Raw genomic sequence first — 26,313 nt, 5'->3', positions numbered from 1 at the left:
CGAGGGGTGGGAAGCTTTGGCTTTCCATCCGGTGGTGGAGGGCGGGCAGAGATGATTGGCCACGGCCTCCTCGAGGGGCGGTGTTCCCTCGTAGCCTCTTTCCTTTGCGCCGTCCACAGAGGAGAGCGAGGAAGAAAAAGAAGGCTTTAGGCGCACAGAGTGGGGGGCTTTCCACGACTTGGTGAGTTCGTCGTGAACTTCCGGGAAGAAGGGAGAAGGCCTTTGCCGAGGGGCCTGCTGGCGCCCCTGCAGAAACCACTCATCCAGTCGGCTCCGGGTTGGTTCTTCGGGAGAAGACCAATCGAGCCCGAGGTCTTCCACGGCCTTAGAGAGAACGCGGATAATCTCGCTATCCATGGTGGAGCCCCCGCTCGCGCTAGCTAGCGTCGACGGGGCGGGGTCGAGAGTGGAGCCCGGCCAGTCGTCCGATGCAGCGTCGATTGACAAGCTGTCATCCATTCCCCCGTCGTCCTCGGACGCGCCGAAAGTCACAAGGCCCACCGCTCTGCTAGAGGGGTGTGGGTCCGGATGGGTGAACTGAACCGGCGGTGGGGAAGGCAAGAGCGGCGGTGAAGCACGCGGAGACTGGCTCGGCGTGACGTCACTGAGCTCAGGTTCAGGAAGCCTCTGTGAGAGGCGCTTTTTCTTAGTGCGCGGCTCGAACAGAGGGATGGCGGCGATGGGCTCGCTCACGGCGAAAGCGGCGAGGCGAGCCCGCAGTGCGGAGAGACCCAGGTCGTCACATTCGGGGCATCCGCCCTTGGTCAAAGCAGCTTCTGCGTGGTCCCGGCCCAGGCAGCGAGCGCAGATGATGTGACGATCCCCGTCCGGGAGAAGGTCTCTGCACGACGCGCAGGAAGGCATTTGAAACAACGCCTTGGAAAATTTGCTCTTTTACAAGTGTCGCAGAGCGAACAGATGTAAATACTCGCGTGAGCAGTACGCCGGATGGCTCAGTAGGATCGCGTTAGAAGGCGGCTGAAGGTGCCGACGTCCTCGTAGCAAATCCCGCTGGTATGCTTTTCGACGGCGAAGCTTCAATAATCCGGAGGATCCAGCGAAGAAGGTGTTCGCTGAAGGAGATTAAATCTAAAGAACTCTCATGACGGGGCGCCCAATATATAGCTCTTGGCCACGCCCATCTTGGCGGGCTCTGACGCGCGCGGGCGCGAAGCGCGCTCATTGGTCGCGCATTCAGAGTCGCCCCGTCATTGGTTCGAGCAAGTTGCCGCAGCACAGCCAATGACCGAGCTGCCTTCGTTCATTGCTGTCAGCTGTGCAGCTGCAATGCGTTTTACATAAAGACTTCAATATTCTCGAGAAAAGGAGTTTTCCCATAGCGTAAGCTACTTACGCAATAGGAGAGACCTCTCGAAAGGGAACAAAAAATGTATTTGTATATATAAAAAGTTTTATAACATTATTTTGCATAGGTTCACATGAAATTTGTTTGCATTTGTTTTCTAGCCTTTTCCTCGTTGTGCTTGTCATCTCAGACTTGATGGCACTGGTAAGCTTAGCATAGAGAATAAATGAAATCTTTTATTATTGCATAAAATACTTATTTTTATTAATCATTTTATTTTAATATTTCTATTCTTTTTCACCAGCACTTCTTTTTCTTAGTAAAAGATTATGGAAGCTGGCTTGACATAGGAACTAGGTGGGTTAACTGTATTGTTTTAGCTTTCATCTTGTTAACTATGTGAAACAGAAGCTCACTTTTGGTCATTGCATGTGTGTAAATGCACAAATATGATAACATATTTCTTCTGTGTTGCAGTATTAGTCACTATGTCATCGTAATGTCCATGACCATCTTCCTCATGTTGCTGAGTGTCATGACGCACATTTTAACCTCCAAGAGAATCATCATTGGACAGAAACGAAAGATGCACTTTAGGTGATGATGACCTCACACCTGGACCTCCCTCCTAATGTTTACAAGGTGCAAAAAACAAACAAACAAACAAACAAACAAACAAACAAACATCCAACTGCACAGTCATTTGACTGATGTTCAGCATTGGGTCTTCCTGTTTCTGAGAATTTCTTAACATCAATATTACTTAAGACGTATATGACTCTGCATTTTAAACTGTAAGAGGAAGACTCTGTTTGATATAATTAATAAGAAAAGTGATCTGTTATTAATACAGCAACACCTCAAGACAGGCACAGGTTAAAGGGAAAGTACTTGATTATGTACTGTATGATTTATGCCAAAGTTGAGGAATGTTACTGTACTGATATGACAGCTGATTTTAACTGGGATCTAATTCTCAGATGGTATTATGGTAAATGTGTAGTTTTAGAATACTGTATTTTTAATATTTCTGTGTAAATGTGCAAAATTATTTATTTAGAATAAACCCTTATGTTAAGTGTCATGCCATGTTTTAAATAAAATCCACAAAAACACTGACTTTGATCTTTGTCAGCACCAAGTTCAAATAAAATACATAGGAAAAATACATTACTTTTCAAAATGTTGGGGTAGAAAAAGATTTCTATTTTAAATACATGCTGTTCTTTTGAACTTCATATTGATTAAAGAATCCTGAAAAAATTTTATTAAGGTTTCCCACACAAATATTAGCAGCACAACAGTTTTCAACATTGATAATAATAAGAAATGTAGCACCAAATCAGTATATTAAAATTATTTTTTAAGTTTAATGTGACAATGTGCTGAAAATTCAGTTTTGCCATCACAGGAATAAATTCAATTTTTAAAAATATTACAAATAGAAAGCAGTTATTTTAAATTTTAATAATTTACAATGTTACTTTTTTTTACTGTATTATAAACGCAACCTTGTTGAGCATAAGAGATGTAGTTTAAACATAACTGCCATTAATAGCATTAACTATGCATTACATTATCTAATGTAACATTATGACATTATATAGTTTTATTTACCTACATATGTTATCTTACGTAAATATTGTTATATTTTGTAACAAAAAAATTGGGAAAATCAATATCCATTTATAACTTTATACTAAAGCATAACCCTGTCCTAACCCCCCACTCCACCTGCAGCTGTGACAAACATGCAGGGGAAAACCAAAAACCACAAACCTCGCTTCTCAGCTGAAGTCTAGTCCCAAGAATGGAGTGATTTTAAGATTTGACACCTGTAATTTCTACTAAGAGATCATTTTAAGAGGCACTATTACAATACATTCAGACTATAAAAGAACAGAAATGCTAGATGACTGTGGTCTAGGAGTATTTCATCATAACTGGAATCTAAAAACAACAACAGAGTGGTTGGTTGGGTAGTGTAACTTTCATTGTTTTTGAGGTTGGCCACCTAAACTGAAGAGTCAAATGTGTAACTGTGAATCATGAAACACCCAGAAGTCCGTCCTCCTCGTCGAGAGAATGTGCTAAAATAGTGGTTACTGAACGAGTTGCAGAAGCAACAAACACATTACCTTACTTCCTCATCTGATCTGCATCTCCGACTTCTGTGTATTTGCTCTGAGGGTACGTATCGTGCTTCAATCTCTCATTAAGCTGTTCATTTTGATTATGTAAACTAATTTTAACATTTTAAATGCACTGTGTTGTAAAATATAGTTGAAATGTCTAGCTATCAGTTGTTTTTCTGAAGGAAAAAGAACCACCATAAATGTATAGCTACATTGTGGCGTGGCACATTCGAATGAGCTTAAAATTATTAATATTTTGTATATTTACGCAAAGTATTCAAAATTAAAGTTTAAAGGAATGGAACTAGGGTTTACAAAATATATTGACATGCATATTAGCTTTTTATTGACCTGTTTCTGCAAAAACACTGTCATTGGTAATATTTTACAGTAAGATCCTTAGTTAACATGAATGCATAACTTACATCAACTAACAATGAGCAATACATTTGTTACAGTATTTATTAATCTTTGTTAACGTTACTTAAAAATTGAACAATTCAAATAATTAATGTTAGCTGCACGTCAATTAAATAATAACAGAAGCTTTGGTTTGAATACTGTATTAGTAATAGGCTATATATTGTAATTAACATTAAGATTAATGCACGCTTTTCATAAAGGCTAGAAGTATTTTTTTTTAATCGTTCGGTCATGTTAACTAATGGAGTTAACTGTTAAAAAATGGAAACTAGTGGTAATATGGTAACACCTTAAATAGAAAACATCCCTGTCCTTCCAAACCTGTATGGCTTTCTTTTTCCCCCCTGTGAACATAAAATAAAATATTTTGAGGAATGTGTGTTTTGTAAACCAGTGTTATTAAAAATATCGTATGTAGGCCTATTCCACAGAAGTGAGAAAGTTAAACATTTTTGGGTTAACTCTCCTTTTAAGTTTAATCTCTTTGAATAATTACTAATGAATAAAACTGAGTTAAAACTCATAACATCAAAGGAACTTTTTGTGGAACATACACGTGATAATTTAAAAAAAAAATTTTTTATACAATGTAGCCTAATAGTGAGTTTAACTATTCCAGAAACAATGCAGATGTCTTTTCCACGTGTTGAATAACTTCATCACACTATTCTTTGACTTCCAGTGTGTTTTCTCTCTAGGGACCATGGCGAACAACACCATCACCACCAACACCAGCCTCGCAGTGACATCCACCACTTCAACCCCCTCAGCCCACCTCCCTGAGCCCTACAGAATCGCCCTGATAGTCATCTACTCTGTCGTGCTTCTGGTGGGCATCACAGGCTTGGGTCTCATGATCAGCTTGTTAAAAACCAACATTCGCTCGTTAACCACCATCGCCTTCCTGAACCTGATGATCGCACATTTTCTGTTCCTGCTCACCGTGCCATTCAGAATCTACTATTTCGCGTTTCAAACATGGAGCCTGAGTCCGGGGATGTGTAAACTGGTCAGCGCCATGGTGCATATCCACATATACATGGTGTTTACAATCTACACCATCATTCTCACCCTTCGTTTCCTGCAATACTACAAGAAAACGCAACGGACTGAGTTTTACAGGCGGCTGCACGCACTGGGCGCGAGCGTTTTAGTGTGGTTCTTACTTCTGCTCATCATGCTACCCCTCGTGCTGTCTCAATACGGCAATAAGTCTGATGGCACTGATGATTTCGCCACACAAAAACAGTGCTTTAAATTTCAGAATGTGTTAAATAACAAGCCCGTCTACGCCCTGAACATGATTCTGTCCATCTTTATTATCATTGTGTCGGGTTTTCAGACCTGCATCCAGGCGATCATCCTGCACGTTATGGTACGCAAGTACGGAGGGGCCAGTCGTTCCCAGCAGGAGTTTTGGGTCCAAATAAAAAACCTCACCTTTGTACTTATCTTGCTCACCTGCCTGGTACCATACCACCTTTTTCGGCTGCAATACCTGAACCACACTAAAGATCTACATGCGATAAATGAAGTGTTTCTGGCCATCACGGGACTTACGTGTTTCGACATGCTGACGTTCACAGGGAAGAACGTGTGTCAGGTGTGCTGGACCTAAAGCTGTGGGTAGCCTATTGACCATCAATCACGGTCTGCAGATGTGAAAATGGAAACTTTTTCTACAGGAAACGAGAGTAATAATTCTAATACGGTGACAATAAAGGTAGCCTAAATGAGCACCCCATCTGACAAAAAAAAAAAGATTTAATTAACGTTCAGCTAACGTTTATTAAGTTATGAAAACATTATGATCTCTAAACATTTAAAACGTCCAGTTATACAATGTTTTAAAAAACTTTTTCTTGGTTTTTCTAACATTTTGGGAACTTTCTATGTTGTTCTATTTTCGTTTGCATATGTTGCAAACATTCATTTTTAATGTTCTCTGAACGTTGTGAAACTTGTAACATTTAAAAAACAGACTGTTCAACTAAAATGTTTCACAAGAAAACAATGACATTAACTGTAGGCCTAGTCTATGTCTGTGTCATAATAGGGCATATAGGAAATTACTATAGGCTACTAATTGTTAACTGTGTAAGCTGTGATAAAAATAAATGGAAAAAAAGACACGGAAGCTTCGTACATACACTTACAAAAAGTACTTCTACCACACATTTAATTTTAAATGGCCTATTAAAGGGATTTCACCCAAAAATGGAAATTCTGTCATCATTTAGCTTACTTTCCCTCAAGTTGTTCCAAACCTGTATGGATTATTATTTTTCTGCAGAACACAAAAGAAGATTTTAGTGTAGCCTACTACTTTCCTCAGAATTTTTTCCAGTTATTTAGGCTTAGGCCTATAACTTAACCAGCGTGAGCCGCTATAATTCGCGAGTGAAACAGCGTCGATTGGTTTCATTTATAGGGACGATTTAGACTTATGCAGAAGTCGTGTATGTAGAAGTATAAAAACGTGGATTTGTGTTCAATTATAGCCTATACAATATAATGACCAACCGGTGCTCGACCTCTCATTGAAAGACAGAAAAATAGAGATTTGGCGCCCTTTTCTGGTAAACTTGGAGAACGTCAAAGACCCATTCGGAGCTTGGCTAGTTGAAAGGTAAAATTATAGTTCTGTAGGCTGAAATAATGATTTCGGCTATTAGCGTTCAGCCAAATTGTTTATAAGCAGGCTTTTATTTTATTTTATTTATTTTATGAAAAATACAAAAATATATGTTACATAGGATATGTATTCGTATTAAGCTTAACATTTAATGCTAAATTCAAATTCTTCTACTTGCAGCCTATAGGCTTCGTAGGCTACTGTATGTCCGTGTTCTTGACGTCCTGAACCCACGCAAGGGCAACACTCATGTCTTCTGTTTTATTGGGTCTAGTTACTGTTTAACATCTCCACCCAACTTTCAGTTTGTTTAGTAAATCGATCTAATGAAAGGCTCCCCCAACACCACCAAAAGTATTATCCAATGACATGTTAAACAATTCATGTAGCCTACTCGAATTTACCAACATCGAAACAATTTTTAATTAGCATAAAAGTTTGACCCATGTTCGTTTGGGTTTTGGTGGATTAATGCAAATCGCTGTTGGACGTGGAGAAGGTAAGACCTGATAGTTTTGAGTTGCGGTTGAATTGTGGGTCAGTTAAAGAAAAAAATAAACCATTAAACCGTTTGTTTCAACATTTTACCTGGGAATATAGGAATTTAAAGAAGTCCTTACTACTACCTATATGGGGAAAGAAAATATCGCGCGGTTTGAACAGTCAGGCTGTGTCGTTCGTGTCTTATAAAAAAAAAAAATCTTGAAAAAATTGTAAAGGATTTTAATTTGTGAGCACAAATAAGCAGTGGTTATATTAAATTATTACTATTTAATTTTTTTATAGCTAGTCAATAAAAAAGGTTTATGCTACATTCAAGAAGCATACTTACAACATTTACGTTCTCTCAATTATCTTTGCTTTGCAAATAATTAGTTTGCATTTTTCATTAAAATATGCCTTACTACTATTATTATACGTAAATATTTATTTTAAGTAATAGCCTATATTTATTATAGCTACGTAGCTACTTGCCTAGACAAGTCATATCAATGGGCTTTTTAAATACAAAACTGAACGTAGCCAACTACCTTGATACTGCAAGTTTTCCCCCAGTCCTGGGGTGATATTTTACTTCTAAGCAGTTCAAGTTTGACCTTGAATTTATTTTCTTTGGAAGTTGTATTATAGATCAACTAATGTAGAGTATATTGCAAATATGATTTTAAGTAAAGTAGCCTATTCGTCTCCCTGCATTGGATTTGTTAGTGAGGGCAATGTATTGAAAATAGAGGGCATGAAATAGATGATGACATTATCACGTGAACATTTGAGCACTTCCTCATTTAAACATTGTTTATTGGAGTGAAGTTAAAATGTAACCTGTACAGTGTTGAGTATCCATGTCCTTTCTGAATCTTATGTTAAATATTTAAAGTCTGATTTATTTAAAAAAAAGTGTCTTTCTGTTTTTGGTGTAGCCTCTGTTTGTACAGTAATGGTGATATTCTGTTTGACTTTCTATAGTAGATTTAAGCAAAGTAAAGCAGTTTAGTGTACAGAAAAAACATTTTTCACACTTATAGATATTCTAAAATTAAACAAACTGCAGGGAACCCAAATGGCAAAGTATTTCATTAAAGTTGAATGTTTTTAAAATTATATTTTGACCAGAGACACTTGTTTGGTTTCCTTCGTGGCTTTGCACATGCATTGAATAGGGCTGTCGGTGCTGCACTGATGTCTTTTTTGTGATGTTTTTACTCTAATTTTGTCAGGTAAACTGATAGTTTGCCTACAAACGACTGCCATTACTTTCCAAACTTCTCCAGAACACAAAATTAGATAATTTGAAAACCACTGCGGTTCAAAATAAACATTGGACCCCATTGACATCCATTGTACAAAGAAAGTTTTTTCCCCCCAAAATATATCTTCTTTTGTGTTATTGGAAGGGCACAAGTGTGAGTAAATGATGACAGAATTTCCATTTTTGTGTGAACTATCCATTTAAGAAAAAATGGCTCATCAAAATATTACATTCAAATGATTCTCTAAGTCTAGCTTAAATAACATGCAAAACGTGTGTCAAACTTTTTTTGTGTCAGATGAATGTAAATTATGTCTATAATAATCATTATAAAATATAACAGAGCTGCTGTAACTGAGATATCTAGTTTATTAAATATGGTGTAAATGTAATTAAGCATTAAAGCATAACATTTATGCTTCTTCATTTTAAGCCATGGCACATCCCAAGCTGAGAAAACCCCATTGATTTACAACATCGTGTTTACAAAAGGAAGCTCCTAGTTCTCCTAATGTGCATTTATAAATGTATTGTCCTGCAGTTTTTGCCATATTTTGGTTAAGGGATGGTGCATTACTTTGTAAGACTGTCATTTTGCCTGAGAACAGGGCCTGTTGTTTGGGCCGCACCAATAAAACCTCTGGTTTCTCTCTGGAACAAATGGGGAAAAACGTTATCTCTTCATCCTTGTGATAAGTATAGGATAAGGGGAGAAGATAAGTTCTGTGCAAGGAGGTGAGGAGTCTTGGCCAAGGCTCCTCCCTTGTCTTAGAAGATGACAAATCAGCATTCTGAAGAGATGGTCAACCTAAGGCTGCTCTCTCCTAGAGACACTGTCCCAGGACGACTTTAAGTAGAGATAGCAAGGAAGGGATGAAGTTTTCACCAAGTCCTCTCCCTAAATCCTTGTTGGACATGGATGTAGCCAATTACTGCGAGGGCCTAGACCCGACCTATAGCACACTGGGCTTTGAGAATGCAGAGGTGCTTTATTGTGGTGGTGAGTGCTGTGCATTTTGTCCAAAAATGAGTTTTTAACGTATTTTTGTAACAGATGATGTTGATGCTGCTTGGACTATAATCATTCTGGTCCAATTTTGTGTTTGCTAAAGTGCTGTTACTGAACTGTTAACTGAATTAATGTCAATTCTAACTGAGGTGGGTGTTAATTTGGCTTGGTGTGACTGGAGGGGACAGGCGCCATGTCATGGCTGGTTTAATAGCTGTCTGAACTGTCTGGAATGATTTGTCCCAGCAGAATCATTTACCTCCTAAAGGAGATAACTGTTAGCTAACTATTTTGAAAGTCTTTCCATTCAGTTTAAAATTCAACAGAGGGTTTCACTCAAATCCTGAGAAAAGAGTTCTGAGTCTCAGGATTAGAGACAGGGTTCTCCGTGGGTTGAAAAAAAGACAAAACGGGATATACTGTATTTAAGTGTAAGTTTAGTATATTTTGTACAACTTCAATGTTAAAGGGATAGTTCGCCCCAAAAATGAAAATCATGTCATCATTCACAACCTCACGTTGTTACAAACCTGTATACATTTCTTTCTTCTGCTGAACACAAAAGAAGATATTTAGAAGAATGTCAGTAACCAAACAGTTGATGGACTTCCATAGTATTTTTGTTCATACTATGGAAGTCAATGGGGCCCATCAACTGTTTGGTTACCCATATTCTTCAAAATATCTTATTTTGTGTTCAGCAGAAGAAAGAAATTCCTAAAGGTTTGGAACAACTTGAGGCTGAGTAAATTATGACACACAGAATTTAAATTTTTGGGCGAACTACCCCTTTAATTCAAAGCAGGAACAACAATGAACTAATATAAGAGGAGGGACATTTTGAGGCGTGAAAGGATGTTTGTCCCATTATCTTATGTTGTACTTTTATAAAAAAAAAAAAGAAGAAGTAATAAATAATACGTAAAAGTACATTTACTGAAGGGACAGTCATCCTGGGGCATCATGGGAAATGTATTTGTCAAGGGTGCAATGTTGCCACTTCTAACTTTTAAACCTAGGCCCTTTTGGTTACCCATGGTTCATATCTTTAGGTACTTTGTCATCACAATCTGATGTGATTTATCCAGTTCGGTTCTCCATTAACCTAATCCTAGAATAAAATTGCTGTAGAGATTTCCCAGTTATCTTTACAGTTCTTTACAGTACATCTAAACACAGAGATAGAGAAAGGTCATAAAATAACTGTTATAGAAACTATTTAAAGGCAAACACACACTCTCTGACGGACAGCTAGACAAATAATTATTTGGCTGAACTTAATTTCGATTTTCCTAAAATTAAACTAATCAGTACACACATATACTTTATGTTGAGCAAATAACAATACAATTAGATCTGTCATACTAACTTGACTGAATCTGTTGCAGATAAATGCTAACTAGTGTAAGCATTGACAAAAAATGTTTTATGTGGTAACATCTACAATAACTGATTCTAAGTTGTATAAAATAAAAAATAAACATTTTACACTACTGAATCATCCTCAAGCAGTCCAGTCCCATGGAAAGCATGCTGGGAACTGAAACTTGTCTAAAGAATAAAAATTATTAAATAGATAAACTAATGTTTTACAAATTTAAGTAGATTTCAAATAGTGAAATTGAGCATTGTGTTGCATTAATAAAATGCGCGAAATGCAAAACTCACATTTTGAGTTGACATTTTCATGCAAAGTATTAATTTAATATAGTGTAGGAAAGGGTTTGAGATGGATTGTTTGTCGCATTCGGCTAAATTGTTTATACAGCTTCTTTCAGCTTTCTTTAATCATCCTGTGCTTAGATGGATAGTTCGCCCAAAAATGAAAAATCGTTCATTGTTTACTCACCCTCATACCGTTCCAAAACTGTATGAATCTCTTTCTTGTGTGAAACACAAAAGAATATATTTTGAAAATGTTTTTTTTATTTTTTATCCATATTATGGAAGTCAATGGTCATCAAAAATGTTTTGCTACCAATATTCTTCAAGATATCTTCTTTTGTGTTCTGCAGAAGAAAGCAAGTCATGTAGGTTTGGACCAACACGAGGTTGAGTAAATGATGACCGAATCTTCATTTTTCAGTAATCTGTCTCTTTAATTAAGCCCATAAAGCCATGAATGCAGTAAAATGGTTTCCCAACCCATTTCTCATTGTTTTATTTTAAGTTCTGTGGCACCTTACTCTGAAACTAAATACTTCAAACAGCCGCCAGGATGAAATTGCCTCTCTGTGACCACACGTGCCCTTTGCATTCAAATGATATTTTATCCTGAAATGAGAAAGAATCACTTTGGGAATAAACTAAATCAGAAGAGATTGCTTTCAACCCACATTAACATTTATCCATGAGATGTCAATCTCCATTGAGTATCTGTCTATGCAATAAAACAGAGGCTAATCCTAATTAAGTCTGTCCTACAACAGCGGGAGGCTCCAATCAGTCTCAGCGCATAAAAGGCTAAAGTCCCCTGCTGCATTTCTTTTGTTGAAATGTTATGATTTTGGATGCACAAAGGAATGATTGATTTCTCATCCTTGTCTATATGAACAGAAGGGTGCCACTCTCTGTTGCATTAGAAGGTCTTTTAGGATGAGCATCCTTTGTTCACTTATGCAGAACTCTTCCTTATTCTCCTCATTAGTAGTTATGATCGAGAGACCGAGTAAAAAGGCCGAGATTTGATCGACGTGTCCTGTTGTAGCTTTATGAGACTCACTAGGCTCTGTGTTTGTTAGTCTAGCTTGAATTAGCATGCTTAGCTTAGCATCCAGAAGCTTAGCAGCAGTAGATTTCTACTATTTGGTGTTCTGGATGTACAACAGACATGGTTCTCTACTTTAAAAGATCTCAAAGCCACCCAAGTGAATCATTGAGCCCTCGCTTACTGAATGAACAGTTTTTGCTACTCAAACCAAAGTGTTCTGGTGGCAATAACAGTTTTGTGAGGATCTCAATCCTGACTGTCCGTGTTGTTGTTCACAGAAAACATGCCGACAGAGCCCAGCATCAGTCAAGGAGAAAATGGCGTTAGCTCCAACTGCGCAATCTGTGGCGACAAAGCCACAGGTAAACATTATGGCGCGTCTAGCTGTGATGGCTGCAAAGGCTTCTTCCGCAGGAGCATCAGGAAGAGTCATGTCTACTCCTGCAGGTACATCACGCTCGTCCAGCTGAGATGTTCACACTGTAAAATGAATATTGTGTATTGAAAAACATTTTTATGGCGGAAAGAAAATGTGTTCAGTGTTATTTTAGTATTACATACTATATATTATATGTTATATATAGTATATAATATAATATATACTATATATAATGTATTTTTTATTTCAGTTTTACTTATAGTTGCCAGGTTTTTAAAGTTTAAGCATTTCAAAGAAGTTTAGCTAACAATAACAGTATGAGATGGGAAGCGAGAGCCGATTTTTTAAATTAAGAAATCGTTATTTTTTTTTAAATAAAACTGTTTTTAATGACATTCTGTTGCATTAATGGTTACCGCAAACATAAAAAAAAACACTTTACAATAAGGTTCTATTTGTTAACATTAGTTACTAACAATGAAAATAGGCCTACCTCTGAAGCATTTGTTAATCTCAGTTAATTTCAACATTTACTAATGCATTATTAATATCAGACGTTGTATATTATTTAATGAACCTGAGCTAACATGAACTAACAATGAACAGTTGTATTTTTATGAACTCACAAAGATTAATAAATACTGTAACAAACGTTTGGATTATTTTTGGTAACACTTTATTTTTAGGTGACGTAGTAAACGTTGCTACATACTTACTATAGTAATAAAAGTAAATTATGCATAATTACAAGTAAATAACCCTAAACCAAACCCTAACACTAACCATTGTAGTACATGTAGTTAATTAATACACTCAGTACTTATTCAAGTAAGTACAATGTAATTGTGCCGCCTTAAAAATTAAGCTTTTAAAGCTGAACTGTAATGAATTTCACCAGTTCACTGAACCATAAGATGTTACTTCTGTCAATGAAAAGAGAATCGTTAAGGAATGACTAAGGAACTGGAATTTTTCAGTGAAATTGGAATCAGAACCACATACATTAAATTACTTACAGTTCCCAGTTCTAATTACAAATAATTGACCAAAACACACCAAGACTTTTTTATATTCATCACATTTACAATTTATTGCTGTAATGTTAACAAGGTGTTTACAAAGTATGGTGTTTGCTCTTATGAAATATTTTCTTCTTCTTCTTTTGGGCAGGTTTAATCGTCAATGTGTTGTTGATAAAGACAAACGGAACCAGTGCCGTTTCTGCAGACTTCACAAATGCTTTCGAGCTGGAATGAAGAAAGAAGGTAAACATTATATATGCATGGAATTTTTCCCACAAATGCTCCCATTTCCTTCAGTCTTGAACATATATCTCATGGCGTTACAAGGAAGAGGGAACTCAAGTGAGTAAAATAGATGATGCCATAAAACTTGCCCTGATTACACAAGGATGTTTAGTTTATTGGATGTATAACCTTGGCTTAGACTTTTATGATGGGCGATCATGTGCTCTCCACCTCACTTTCCGTGCGTACACGTTGTTCAGGACTGTGGTCAGTTAAAGTTTTACCTCTAGCTTATGCAGGGTTTTGTATGACAGTCATGCATTATTTTTTAATTTGCTCACCATCGTTTCTCATTTCTTCAGAGAAAAAACAGCTTAAACCAGCCTAAGATTGTTTACTGGTCTTAGCTGGCTTAAAGGGATAACTCACCCAAAAATGAAAATTCTGTCATCATTTACTCACCCGCAAGTTGTTCCAAACTTGTATGACTTTCTTTCTTTTTTGCTAGAGAAGAATATCAGTGAGCAAACAGTTGATGGGCCCCACTGAAAATAATACTATGAAGTCACTGGGGTCCATCAACTGTTTGGTTACCGACATTCTTCAAAATATCTTCTTTTGTTTTGTTTACTCTTAAACTAGCAAACTAACAAAAATGAGACTGGCCAAGACCAATAGCCAACCAAGAACAATCTTAGGCAATTTTTCTCACCAGGTATCTTTTTGAAGTTTGATTCAATGTCAGAAAGAAAAAATCACACATACCTGTATACATTTTTTGTAGGGACAGTATATTTATTTTCAGCTGCTATTTGCCAGGCGAAATCAATATAATTTAAACTAAGTATCCAAAAAACATCAAAATAAGGTTGTTTGCATAGAGAAAAGTATTTATAAAATTATTAAAAAAATGTAATGCAAGTAAAGTAATGCAAAATAAAGTAACATGGCCAGTAGGAAATATTTATGGCTGGCAAATTTCCCAATTAAATTCATTATGTGGCAAAACACAACAGGTGTGGCAAAAAGGTAATTTTGGACGCTTTATACATTTAATGACATTAAAATACATTAGAAGGAATGATTCATTCTGCCAGCGAACCCCTTATTTCTTGGCTATTCGTGTGTGTTATTACTTGGCAGTGTGATTTTCTGCAAATAAGCTTGAGAAACACACCCGTCATCTTGGCTAATCAGTAATAACTCCTAACTGTTATTAGCTCACTAATCAGAAAAATTGTTTGTGCTTGTTTTAAGCTGTGCAGAATGAGCGGGACCGTATCAGCTCTAGGAGGAACATGCAAGACACGCATGATCTGCCACCAATCACAGCCCTCGCTCATGCTGAAGCTCTCTCGCAGCAGGTAAACTGTCCTATCAAGGTTAATCGAAACGCTCACACGCACACACACAAAAAGAAAGAGAAAGAACATCAGTTGGAAAGGGCAGAGACACGGAAAATGAAAAACATGCATATTACGGTATCTGCGGCAGTAACATTTATTGCTTTTGAGCAATAAATCATTGCCATGATTGTCAATTAAAGCAAAGGTGTATGGGTTTAATGCATTCTGCTAGAGATAAATAGTCACCAAAGACAAAAATTAACCAGCAACAGGGCTGATTAAAGAGGGAAGAGAGGTTTTATCAGTAACTCTGATGAAGTTCTGCTCAGTAGTTAATAATAACAAAGAGAGATAAATAACAACTGTAATTTGTATGAGCGTTGCTTTCTTTGAGCATCAGTCAGTGAGTGTCATCAACATTTCTAATTATTTGCATGAGTACCTGTGTGAATTTACCCGGAGAGAGGCAACAGCTTGTGCAAAAGCATTTTTAGAGGACACTGTAAATTCAGTTCGTCATTCTTCTGTCTCTCAGCAGATCAACGCTGCCAGCCCAATGGGCCCTGCTGATGTTTCAGAGAAAAAATCAGCCACTATCAGTGACGTCTGTGAATCTATGAAGCAACAGCTGCTTGTTCTGGTAGAGTGGGCTAAATACATCCCAGCTTTCGGCGAATTGCCACTTGATGACCAGGTAATGGCCGTTGGAAAGCAACACTGGCTGTGCTAATTGGGCAGGCCCTTGGGTTAAATTGCAGGGCCGTTCACCGAAGCTCAATATTTGCTATTCACATGGCTGACTTGGTTTAGCCTCCATTTAGCATGCTATTTGTGTTGCTCTAAATTTAGGATTTCCTCCCTTGCATTTATTGTTATTGAACATGCAGAACCTTCCGATGTTTGAGTATGAGCTTAAAGGATGAAAATGCTATTTAGTTCATGTGTATTAGCTTTGAGGTCTACTGTATGGTAGTAGTATACTCCTAAAAGTTGACAAAATTATTTTTTACCAGTTTTTAATGCATTAAAAATTTGCAGTTTTTCTCTTCTGGACCAAAATTGATGGCTCATTTAGCATTTTGTCACCTGCAAATCAAGTAGTAGGCAAATGTTTGGCTGGTTAGGATTGTCGAGTTAGCCCTCTGCTGGTAGAGACCATAACTACACTATGTGTTTCAAAAAATCAAGTCCATTCAAAATGATTAAATAAATAAATGTATCTACTATATATAATGATTAAAGACATGTATAATATTCAAAAATATTTCTATTTAAATGGATAGTTCACCCAATTTAAAATAAATGCTGTTCGTTTGAACCTCCTATTCATTAAAGAATCCTAAAAAAAGCACAGTTTTCACAACAATGTTAAGCAACACAACTGTTTTCAACATTGATAATAATAAGAAATGTTTCTTAAGCATATTAGAAGAATGATTTCTGACGGATCATGTGACACTGAATACTGGGGTAATGGCAGGTGAAAATATATTTAAACAGAAAAAATTCACAATATTACTGTTTTTACTGTATTTTTGATCAAATAAATAGAGTCTTTTTCAAATGGAGTCTCTAGTCATACTGACTCCAAATTTTTTAATAGTAGTATTTTTTTTTTAGTATTTCCTTATAATATAGCATATTTTCATAACATTTTATTGTGTTATAGTAGGTTTACAGAAAACTGTTAAACCAGGCCTCTTTTTCTTTACAGGTTGGTTTATTACGAGCTCATGCTGGCGAGCATCTTCTGCTGGGTGTGGCTAAAAGGTCAATGCCATACAAAGACCTTTTGCTTCTAGGTAACTTCTAATAGAAAGTCATTTTCACCTTTCAACATAATTAGGCTATAGACAGACAGTTACACACACGCACACACATACTTACACACACTAACTCGAGCGGATCTTTTGTTTATTGTTTTCCTTGCAGGTAATGCCTGTGTTGTCCACCGAAACTGCCCTGAGCCGGAAATAGGTCGCGTATCTAACCGAGTCTTGGATGAACTGGTATTACCCTTCCAGGACATCCAAATTGATGACAATGAATATGCAGCTCTAAAGGCCATTGTGTTCTTTGATCCAGGTATATGCAAATAAAACAGATCATTAATTTAACACTTAATATCTATCTTAAAACACAGACCTACATGTTACTATTTTTCTTCTAGATGCCAAAAGCTTAAGAGACCCCTCTAAGATCAAGGCGATGCGCTGTCAGGTTCAAATGAGTCTGGAAGACTACATTAATGACCGGCAGTATGACTCGCGTGGGCGATTCGGGGAGCTTTTGCTGCTGCTGCCTACTCTGCAAAGCATCACCTGGCAGATGATTGAGCAGCTACAGTTTATCAAGCTTTTTGGTCTTGCCAAGATAGATAACCTGCTGCAGGAGATGCTTCTTGGGGGTGAGTATGAGGTGAAGCAGAAAAATGCTTCATGATCATTTTTTAAATTAGGTGAAAGCAGGTACTTTAGTCTTAAACAAGTGTGCTTGATCTTTCTCTTATAATACTGCATATTACACTGCAAAATGTAAAATGATGAGGCAAAATAATGTATGCGCTGTATACCATATTAAGACATTACTTCTGGAGCGGCTTCATTTGATTATGGTAGACTAGCTAAAGGAAACATTACTATAATTATTGCTCATAATAAGCATTAGGGATCTGATCAAACACTGTTATAACATCAAGTATAACATTTTGGCTTATAATTTTTGCTACGGACATGAATGCTACGTCAAATCAAATTCATCCATGCATATGGCTTCAAGTTTCATTTTCTAAAAAACAATTTCATCAAAATATCTTAATCTTTCCCATGTAAATGACAGACTTCTCTCTGATGACGTGATAATATTTATTATAAATGGTTTATTCATGCACATCATTATTTTTGAAAAATTCATGTACCCTGTCGCTCACATGAGATCGCAGCAATGGCAAACAACAATGATCCCACAATCCAATTCCAAAAGGAACAAAATCAAGTCCCATCCTACATTTTATCTTTTTCAAGAAGTTGTTTCACAATCTTTTGTTCACCTATCTTTTAAATTATTGAGTCAGAGTTGGGGGTGTAAGTAGGCCTCAGGGTTCAGGAAAAATAGAAAGGATTAATTTGTTGCATTACAGCCAGTTAGGTACTTATGTATTCATGTATTGTAATTAGTTTGAAGTGGTGTTTATAGTACTGTAATGTATTGTATTGATGTGTATTGATGCGGGACAGTGAATGTTGTGGGATGCGAGACAATTTTTGGAAGAAGTTCCAACAGTAAATGATTGCAAGTGCGGCGCGCATTGGCCGGTCCAGCCTGAAAAATGTTTTTTTTTTTCATGATTTGAGCTTTTCATTAAAAAATTCATTAGACAGTTGTTGTCAGATAGCATTGGTGATTCAAATATGAAATTTAGTTGTAAGCTTGGTGAACAGCTTTGGAGAATTTGATGTTTCCCCATTTAAAGAGACAGGAGCTGTACTTGCATGACTAAAATAGCTGCCCGAGAGGTGTTTCAAAGATGGCCGACGAGTGAAATTTCTTGCCTTAAAAGGGACTTTGATGGCCTTGTCCCAAATGGCACCCTTCATAAGCACTTGTGATCGTATGGACTTACAATGGCCGATGCGTGCGCATGTCCGTTAAGTCCACAAGACCGTAGGCTGTCATTTTAGGTTTCAGAAGGATGCTCGTGAGCAACCCATTTGCAGTAGATATTCGCCCTCGATGTGCACTTTTGCCGGGCACGTGAGCTCCACAGCAGACTTCTTCCCAACAGTCAAAGCGGCATTATGTCACAAAAGTGTGGATATGGAGGAAGATCGTGAGGGCATAGGGTTCCATTTGGGACAGGGCCGATATTACTTCAAATGTTCACTATGTAATTTTGGTATCTCTGTCACCATCTGTGGTTAAAAGTTGAAATTAGCATATCTGCCACCATATAGCCAGACCTTCTATTCTTTACTTATGGTTGTGATGCATCAGGCACAGATGAATGTGGTAAATTAGAAATTTTTCCGTCAAATTTGAGCTGACTGCTCCAAATATGAATATTGTAGGCTTACTTACTTCCTGAACACTGTTTTTTGAATAGTAACTCAATAATCTAATTTATTTTTGCAGGTCTGGCCGCAGAACAACCTCACTTATATCACAATGGTCACCCTCAGGTTCCATTAACAGGACAGACTATAGTCATTAGCTCCATACCAGGACCTGCACACTCACAGCAGATGGGTAAAAATGTTTTCTTTTATTTATCCGTTCATAAATATAGTCAGTGTCAGTGACCAGACATCATACATTAGTGATTTTATTTTTATATTTGAATTTGAATAATTCGCTCATGACATACCAAGCCTACTTTAAGTGTGTTTTATAGCTTTTCAGTTTTTTCTCCAGCATCCCCAGATACCCCTATTCCATCTCCCACTTCAGCACAGAACCAGGAGGCCTACAAGCCCCCCGACAGCCCGGCTCTCCTGCTAACGCAACAGCCCATGCCAAACAGACTCTCTCCTGAGCCTCCTCTATGAGCCTCCTCTCTAGCACTGGCCCTGTGTGTTTGTATGTGTAAATTGTGTGGGTTACACCTTCCCCTCCTCCAGTTCAACATGTTTAACTGATCCAAAGAGAACTTTACAAACACATTCCAAATGTATTGTCAAAGTGGACCACCACAAATTGAAATAATTATATTGGAAAGATTTATTGCTGGCAGACCTGGTTTCTCCTACCGCTAAAAACTAGTCAATGTAGACAATATTAGTTTATTAATAACAAATTATTGTCAGTTACAAGATATTTTTTTGTACTATTAAAAAGTCGAGATTTAATTTATTAATAAAATTATACTATGCAACACTCAAGAAATGTAAATTTTTGCTTTAAAATGTGCCCTTTAACAATAAATAAATACACATTGGGTCTGAGTTGTTTATTATTTATGGATTAATTTGTATTGTTTGTTTAGTAACTTACAAATGTTATAGGCTATGTTGCATGATAAATGCTGTATATGTGCTACTTTTAGGGAAGTATCAATATACACCACATATTCTAATATATATTCTGGCAAATGTTAATGGACCCTTCATTACAGTCGATTCATGTGGCAGCTGTATAAATATGAAGCATTAAAATGAAAAAAGAGAGGTAGTTAGGACATGTTATACTTATACGTCCCAATTTGGAACTTTTGTCCGTTTTCTGAAGCAAACCCTGAGTGAAAAGCCACAGTGAGCTACACATGGAACCTATACAATTATAACAAAACAATGAAGCTAAGACTAGAAAGCAGATGATCATAACATCTCATCTGAGCCAGGTGAAACGGTGCGCTCTCTGACATATCATGAATCCCTGTCACCTCATTGCCTCCGAAAGAGAGACAGACAGAGAAAGAGCAAGAACCGTATGCTTGTTCGAAAACACATCAAATCAGGCTATTTTCTGCATCTAAACAACAGTGTTTGGTGCAGGTGAAGTCCGTGTTGTCAATACCTCAGCGTTCATGGGAAGCCGTAATAAGTTTTGGAGTGCGTCCTGTTTGGATGGTTTTCCAGAAAGCAATCTGATATCACTAGGTGTAAGTGCACAAGGCTTGGGGGCAGATGATGCCGTCAATAGTAGCTGTCTATTATACTGCGGGAGAGCTTGGAGGAAGTGGAAATGGAGACCGAGCAAGCTAAGATAAACAATGCAAACCCTCCAATCAACTCCATAATAGAGTGGCAGCTTGCGTGGGGTTAAACGGCAAGCTTGACGGGAGAAAGCTGAGCATCCAGTGATCCTTAATGAACAAGCACACAAGGCTGAATGCACTTATTTGTATACAAAACATTATCTTGGTATTCAAGGCACACATCTCATCTGAGGCGTTCAGCTTTGTGTGACGGTGTGGTATTAAGCCTCGGTAAGCCTCCTCTGAGCAATGTGGAGTGGATGGAATAAGCATATCTGTTCTTCACCTTTGTGGTGAAGGAAACTCTCACACACTACACCTTGACATTCATGACAGCGAGGATACTCAAAGTGATTGTAATCCACATTGCCGGCAAGCTGAATAGGAGGAATTTTCCTCCCTTTTCTTGTGTAGAACTATCATTTGTTTGCATAATGACACTTCCAGACTGCTTCTATTCCAGTGCTACACTTAAACCCCTGCTTTGGCTTTTTTTTTTTTTTTTTTTTTTTTTTTTTTTTTTTTTGTGTGCAAAATCTCAAACTGTTTTAATCTGTTATGAGGCAAATTTAGATTTGGGGAGGGATTAATGTAAGCTATGTTTTTCATTTTGGCATAATTAATTTTTACTTTGTGTATCCCCCCCCCCCTATTTTTGTAGCCTAACTACTTTATTTTAAATATAATAATGTTTTTTAGGATAGTACTGAAATCTCCCAAAAATAAATAATAAAATAAAAATGTGCGATTAATCCCATTATTTTTTTCAGTTAATTGTTTAAAAAAGAAAACAAAACGAGGACATCTTGCTGCTCAGGTGTTAGTTATGGGCGGGGCCTCAGATGTCTATCAGACAACTTGGCCAAATAATCGCTAAAGCAATTAATTGTATTTTAAAAAAAAGAGGTAAAAACATAATATAAAATTTGGGAGTTGATGAAAAATATATGTTTTATTCTTTAATTCTTTATTCTTTATTATCTGCGCTGAATATCCCATTAAATTTCACGCCGGAAGTGGAGGATGAAACTGAGGCCTAACTGTTAAGTTACTTGATTAGCATTTGATACGTTTGTGATATACAAATTAAAAGATAGTCGAATAAATATTGTAATGAGAAGATAGGATTATCAAAAATGAAGCTTTCTTCGACTTTACTGTGGAAAGTCCGCGAAGGTGAGCTAGCCTACTGTTTTTTTATATTTTTGCTGTGAGTCCTGCACTCGTCGTAGTGTTTAGCTACAATGTTTGCTTTTACACTTTCTTCTACGTTACTAAACATGTCTGAACTGATATAGGCCTAATATTTATATTATATTTTCTACAGCAACCCCTTTTAAAACGTATTCCTTATTCCTTACTAGGGGCTTCTTTCGAATTGATGAATTAAAAAGCGAATAGAGAATAGTGTTTTTTTTATGTAACTTTCAATTGCTTTTTTATATAGCCTATATTCAACTAGTAATATGGATCTAGTCAATATGTATGATATACTAGTATTTTGCAGCTACAAGTCACAATCCCAATTATTCAGTTGTGATGAATCCCGTGGGAATCTGTGGTTCCAGTTTTACTATTATTTATTCATTGTACGTATTTACATATAAATACTATTATAATCATTCCAGTTTTCTAGTAGCAACTTTATTTTTTGTATTTAGCTAGTAATACTTTTAATTGATTTATGAAGTAGTCATTTGGACTAGTAATTGCATATGACAATAAAAAAAAAGGAATTGTACAATTTGAATACATAGTTGGCACTGCTTAATTGATATCGATTCCCATGAAATCAATGACAAAAATTGGCCACTAGGTGTCATTAGAGGCGTATTGTAAATACAGCCGCTTTAGTGATGATTCTCATTGTGAGGAATTTCTAGTAAGGATCTCCACAAAGCTCACTTGATCTTTTATTTTATAACGCATGCAAACGTGGATCAGAATTGCAGCTGCCGTGAAGACTCTTAGCTTAAGTGTTCCATGCTGGGTTATTTTAAAAAGCATCTGTTGATAGCGTGTTCTTTTTTACATGCAATCAGGGGATATTTTTGATTAACTCTTGCTCTCCATTTAAAATGAATGAATGAATGGTGGTCTATTAGCTGCGGTGGGCTTGAATTGAGGCTAGGCTGACATCGCACCCTTTTCAGGATCAAGGTTCAGGCAAAGGAGAGAGAAAAAACCCACCACACACATACACTTGGTAATGTAAGTACAGTTTAAAATTAATGGTGTCTGTCAGGCTGGGGACCGGCTTGCCACTCAATGAGAGATTAAGGGTAAAGATTGCGCCCCATCATTTTTCAGCTGCACATTTTACCCATAATTCTCCCCTGGATCAACTGAAATTTTTTTTGCTGAAAAGCAGGCGAAGGTGTAGAAACCCTGTGGCTCCCAACATTCAAGGAACCCATTCACATCTTGAATGATTCCCACCCTTTTTCATCGTCTGCATGTCTATCCTGATTAAACCGCAGTATTGCTTTGGAAAAGGGAAGTGGTGAAGCCATTTAAAAAGGGTTGAAATGCTAGTTTCTCTCATCATAAATGAGAGAGTAACTGGCTTTGGTCTGAGAATAGCCGACTGTTCCTGGCCTCCTCTGACACCTTGCATTCTTACATTTTGTCCGTGCGGCACAGCTGAAAATGCTCGTGAAATGTATTCAATTCAAATCAAATTGATGTAGCGCAGAGTAATCTTTCTCTATTAGATGTGTCACTTTTGCCAATTGTTCCCTAATATCCTTTACTGTGACTATATAAGATTAGTGCTCTCCATGCTGCCAGAGTTTTTCGTGCCTTACTGAATTATTCACCGAGGCGTAACCTTCAGTTATCAGGTTAGAAAGACCTTGATTATAACAGGAAGTCAAGTGTAGAAAATCACTCTCTCCACCAAAGGAAGTGTTTCAGCCCTTTTGGAAATTTGAATAATTATGAAATGTACACATAAATAGTATAAGAAATTAATTACACAGGCACAATGGCTTTCTCTGTACTTGTGAAGGAGCAAAGCCTAATTTATGAGTAAAATAATTAGAGTTTATCTTTTTCTTCTTCATTTTAACGCATGGAAATGTGGCCATTGTTATCTGGAACTTACTCCTATCATTGACACTAAAAAATAAACTCTCTGCTTGATGCGTGTCTCTTAAGTGACAACACTCAAACGCAGCCAAAGTTTTGTGAGTTATTCAATTTTTTAAATAATGTGCTTACCATCGTATTCTATCATATTTAGTTGTGGAATCATTAATCAAAAAGAAAATAATGATGACTCCCCGCTGACTAGACTGATGTGTTGCTCTCTGCGGGGCACCGTGGCAAACTGCTCCACAGGCGTCTTCTGGAAAAAATCGGATAGCCGATCGTTCCGCACACCTTGAAATTATAGCCTTCCTTGCATTTTTTTTCTCTCTCTCCCTTGAATAGTCATAGTAAACGAATTTAAGTTCATTAGCTTCCACCCTGCTGGAATAATGCAACTCTTATTACATCTCTGATAGACAACATTTGAAGAGGACATTTCTATTAGCATTATCCCATGCGGAATAATACACCCTTCATTATTTACTTAGTGAACAAGGAGATTCCCGGAACAAACCGAGACGTGGTCGAACTCGTAGATTGTGTTCTGTATGTCCTTTTCATCACCTTTAGTGTCATTAACTCATGTGGTTACTGCACTTAGCAGTTTGCATGTTTTGTATGTTTGATTTATAGTTCACCCTTATGTCACTGATCATTAAGCACCAAGTTCTCAGAAATTCTCTTTTTATACAGGTTGTTTTCACATGGTTTTAAAAAGGTTTTATGTCATTTCCAAGAAAAGTTTCAGTTTAATGTCATGGTAAAACCCTCAATTAAAAAGTAATGTTTTATTTTTACCTTGAATGTATGTATTGTAAAAGGTACGTTTGGGTTTTAAGGTTTTGTTTGATCAGAGTCTGATCACCAATGTTTTATTTATTAAAGTACAGTAAAAACAGTAATATTCTGAAACACAATTCTAATTTAAAATAACTTTTCTATTTGAATATGTTTATTTTCCAAATCTGCTTTATTTCTGTAATGTAAAAAAACTGAATTCTTAGCAGCCAGTCTTAAGTGTCACGTGATCCTTCTCAAATGCTGATTTGGTGCTCAAGAAACATTTCTTTTTATTATTAGGGATGCACGATATTAGATTTTTGTCAAAATCCGATATTTTTCAACTCATTTTGGCCGATACCTATATCATTTCCTCCCCCTTTGTTTGGAAACAACACTGTCAAGAATTATAAATGAATTATTTTTCATTTCAGTTAGTTTAGAACACATTCTAAACACATAGAACACATAGTTTAGTTCCAAAAACTATTTTTTTCATTCTGTTTTCAGAGTTCTGAGGTCTCCAAGATAAATAAATGTTAATAAAGTTCTTTTCATAATAAGAGTATTAAAAGCTCTGAAAATGACACAAGTGTCGGTCACATTTTTTCCCTCCAGACAGATGCCGTTTAAGTTGGATTTAACATTTGTAGATGAGCTAGAGCAATGGAGTCGTCAACGCATGAAGTGTAGGTGGCATGTCTTCAGTTGATAAAAATTCTACAATAATTTTAGAGCTCCTTGGATTCAAGTTACTTTCATCATCCATTTGATCATTTTATATACAGTTTATTAATTTGTGATAAAATTATGTCATGCTTTTGATTTATGACAAATTACTGCTTTATTTATTCAGAAACGGAAGTAACTTCTAATTATTTGTGTATTTTTTTATTACAGCGCCTCCACTAAATAAATCTAACATTGTTCCGGCCGGGCACTAGGGCCTGAATGAGGCTGCTGCTGCTGCTGTGAGTGACTGTGAGAGAGTAACTGTTGATGGGTGTTGCACAACGGACACGTCCTTCTGTGCTCGCATTCACAAAATCAAGGCAGCAATCGAAAACTGTAAATATAATAACCACACATGCAAACATTTTCTTCAAGAATGACCACACTGCTGACATCATCTTATCACTAGCCAGGGGCGTCACTAGGATTTTTATTTTAGGGGGGCTAAGCCCCCAATGAGGGTATGATTTGTTTTTTAAATAATAAAAAAAAGTTAACACTTTAGTTTAGGATCTAATGCTCACTATTTCATTACCATGCAAAGGCAGGGGTTTATAATCACTGCTGTCCCAAATGTGAGGTAGGGCAGATAGGGGGGTTCGGGGTTTCCCCGAGAAAATTTTGATTTCTCTGATCTACATATGTGCATTTTAAGATGTTTTGAAGGCCAAAAAAATTGCATAACAGCTTTAAAACCATGTCAGTGGGCAGCTGATTATTTTTCTCTTCTCATCAGCATCACACTCTTTTTCTCTTTGTTTTTAACTTGCCCTGTCTCTTCCCCTCCTAAAGCTGAGCTTTGACTGATATAGGCTTTTCATTTTTGTCTGTCAGTGAAGAAAGTAAACATAGGGTCAACTGATAGGTTGCATTCACAATATGTAGGCTACACCTTCATTATTGATCTTATGCCTAATATAGGGCCGTAGACAGGGCTTTATAATCAAAGAGGTCCTGAATTTGAGGTTGGTAGGGGGTTCAAATTTTTATTTTTCTGATATGTGCATTTCAAGACGTTTTTAAGACCAAAAAAGGGATAAGAAATAGCTTTAAAACCATGTCAGTGGGCAGTAGAT

General features: G+C 36.9%; 3 protein-coding genes and 1 long non-coding RNA gene across 9 annotated transcripts in view; all 4 read left to right on the top strand.

Moving 5' to 3' along the window:
- pign (phosphatidylinositol glycan anchor biosynthesis, class N) overlaps window positions 1-6,082 on the top strand; it is a 36,316-nt gene extending 30,234 nt beyond the window's left edge. For 2 of the 3 annotated variants that reach the window (XM_077244739.1, XM_077244737.1), the window contains 3 exons: window positions 1,468-1,510; window positions 1,611-1,663; window positions 1,784-2,423. In XM_077244739.1, the coding sequence (XP_077100854.1) occupies window positions 1,468-1,510; window positions 1,611-1,663; window positions 1,784-1,907 (220 nt within the window). In that variant the 3' untranslated portion in view covers window positions 1,908-2,423. Of the gene's footprint in view, window positions 1-1,467; window positions 1,511-1,610; window positions 1,664-1,783; window positions 2,424-4,562 lie in introns of those variants that run through there. The other variant, XM_077244738.1, reaches the window with a different exon arrangement.
- gpr141 (G protein-coupled receptor 141) lies at window positions 4,534-5,482 on the top strand. The gene has a single exon (XM_077244744.1). The coding sequence runs from the start codon at window positions 4,568-4,570 to the stop codon at window positions 5,480-5,482; it is 915 nt and encodes a 304-aa protein (XP_077100859.1). The 5' UTR covers window positions 4,534-4,567.
- A 759-nt stretch (window positions 6,083-6,841) lies between the features above and the next one.
- On the top strand, window positions 6,842-19,872 carry hnf4g (hepatocyte nuclear factor 4, gamma). Of its 4 annotated transcripts, none has more exons than XM_077244742.1 (10): window positions 6,842-6,998; window positions 12,247-12,415; window positions 13,518-13,612; window positions 14,852-14,958; window positions 15,476-15,634; window positions 16,655-16,742; window positions 16,873-17,025; window positions 17,111-17,347; window positions 19,072-19,185; window positions 19,351-19,872. In XM_077244742.1, exons 1-10 carry the CDS (start codon window positions 6,971-6,973, stop codon window positions 19,482-19,484), a joined length of 1,284 nt encoding a protein of 427 aa, XP_077100857.1. In that variant the 5' UTR covers window positions 6,842-6,970; the 3' UTR covers window positions 19,485-19,872. The 4 variants fall into 4 exon arrangements, with proteins under 4 accessions (XP_077100857.1, XP_077100858.1, XP_077100856.1 ...); XM_077244743.1 differs by having other exon boundaries at window positions 6,844-6,998; window positions 15,479-15,634; XM_077244741.1 differs by lacking the exon at window positions 6,842-6,998 and adding an exon at window positions 9,033-9,249 and having other exon boundaries at window positions 15,479-15,634.
- Window positions 19,873-21,674: 1,802 nt separating this feature from the next.
- LOC143751924 (uncharacterized) overlaps window positions 21,675-26,313 on the top strand; it is a 161,868-nt gene continuing 157,229 nt past the window's right edge. Inside the window, exon 1 of the long non-coding RNA XR_013207310.1 lies at window positions 21,675-21,808. This is a non-coding gene — a long non-coding RNA (uncharacterized LOC143751924). The remainder of the gene's footprint in view (window positions 21,809-26,313) is intronic.

Source organism: Siphateles boraxobius, unplaced genomic scaffold, assembly GCF_051911475.1.
Source record: "Siphateles boraxobius isolate OS27281-9 unplaced genomic scaffold, OSU_SipBor_1 26, whole genome shotgun sequence".
Classification (NCBI taxonomy): Eukaryota; Metazoa; Chordata; class Actinopteri; order Cypriniformes; family Leuciscidae; genus Siphateles; species Siphateles boraxobius.
This window is presented reverse-complemented; position numbering and strand designations above follow the sequence as displayed.

Coding starts and splice junctions, on each gene's coding strand:
- gpr141 (XM_077244744.1), top strand. CDS start 4,568: ATGGCGAACAACACCATCACCACCAACACCAGCCTCGCAGTGACATCC.
- hnf4g (XM_077244740.1), top strand. CDS start 9,123: ATGAAGTTTTCACCAAGTCCTCTCCCTAAATCCTTGTTGGACATGGAT. Junction 13,613..14,851: donor AGCTGGAATGAAGAAAGAAG/GTAAACATTATA, acceptor GCTTGTTTTAAG/CTGTGCAGAATGAGCGGGAC. Junction 17,026..17,110: donor CATTGTGTTCTTTGATCCAG/GTATATGCAAAT, acceptor TTTTTCTTCTAG/ATGCCAAAAGCTTAAGAGAC.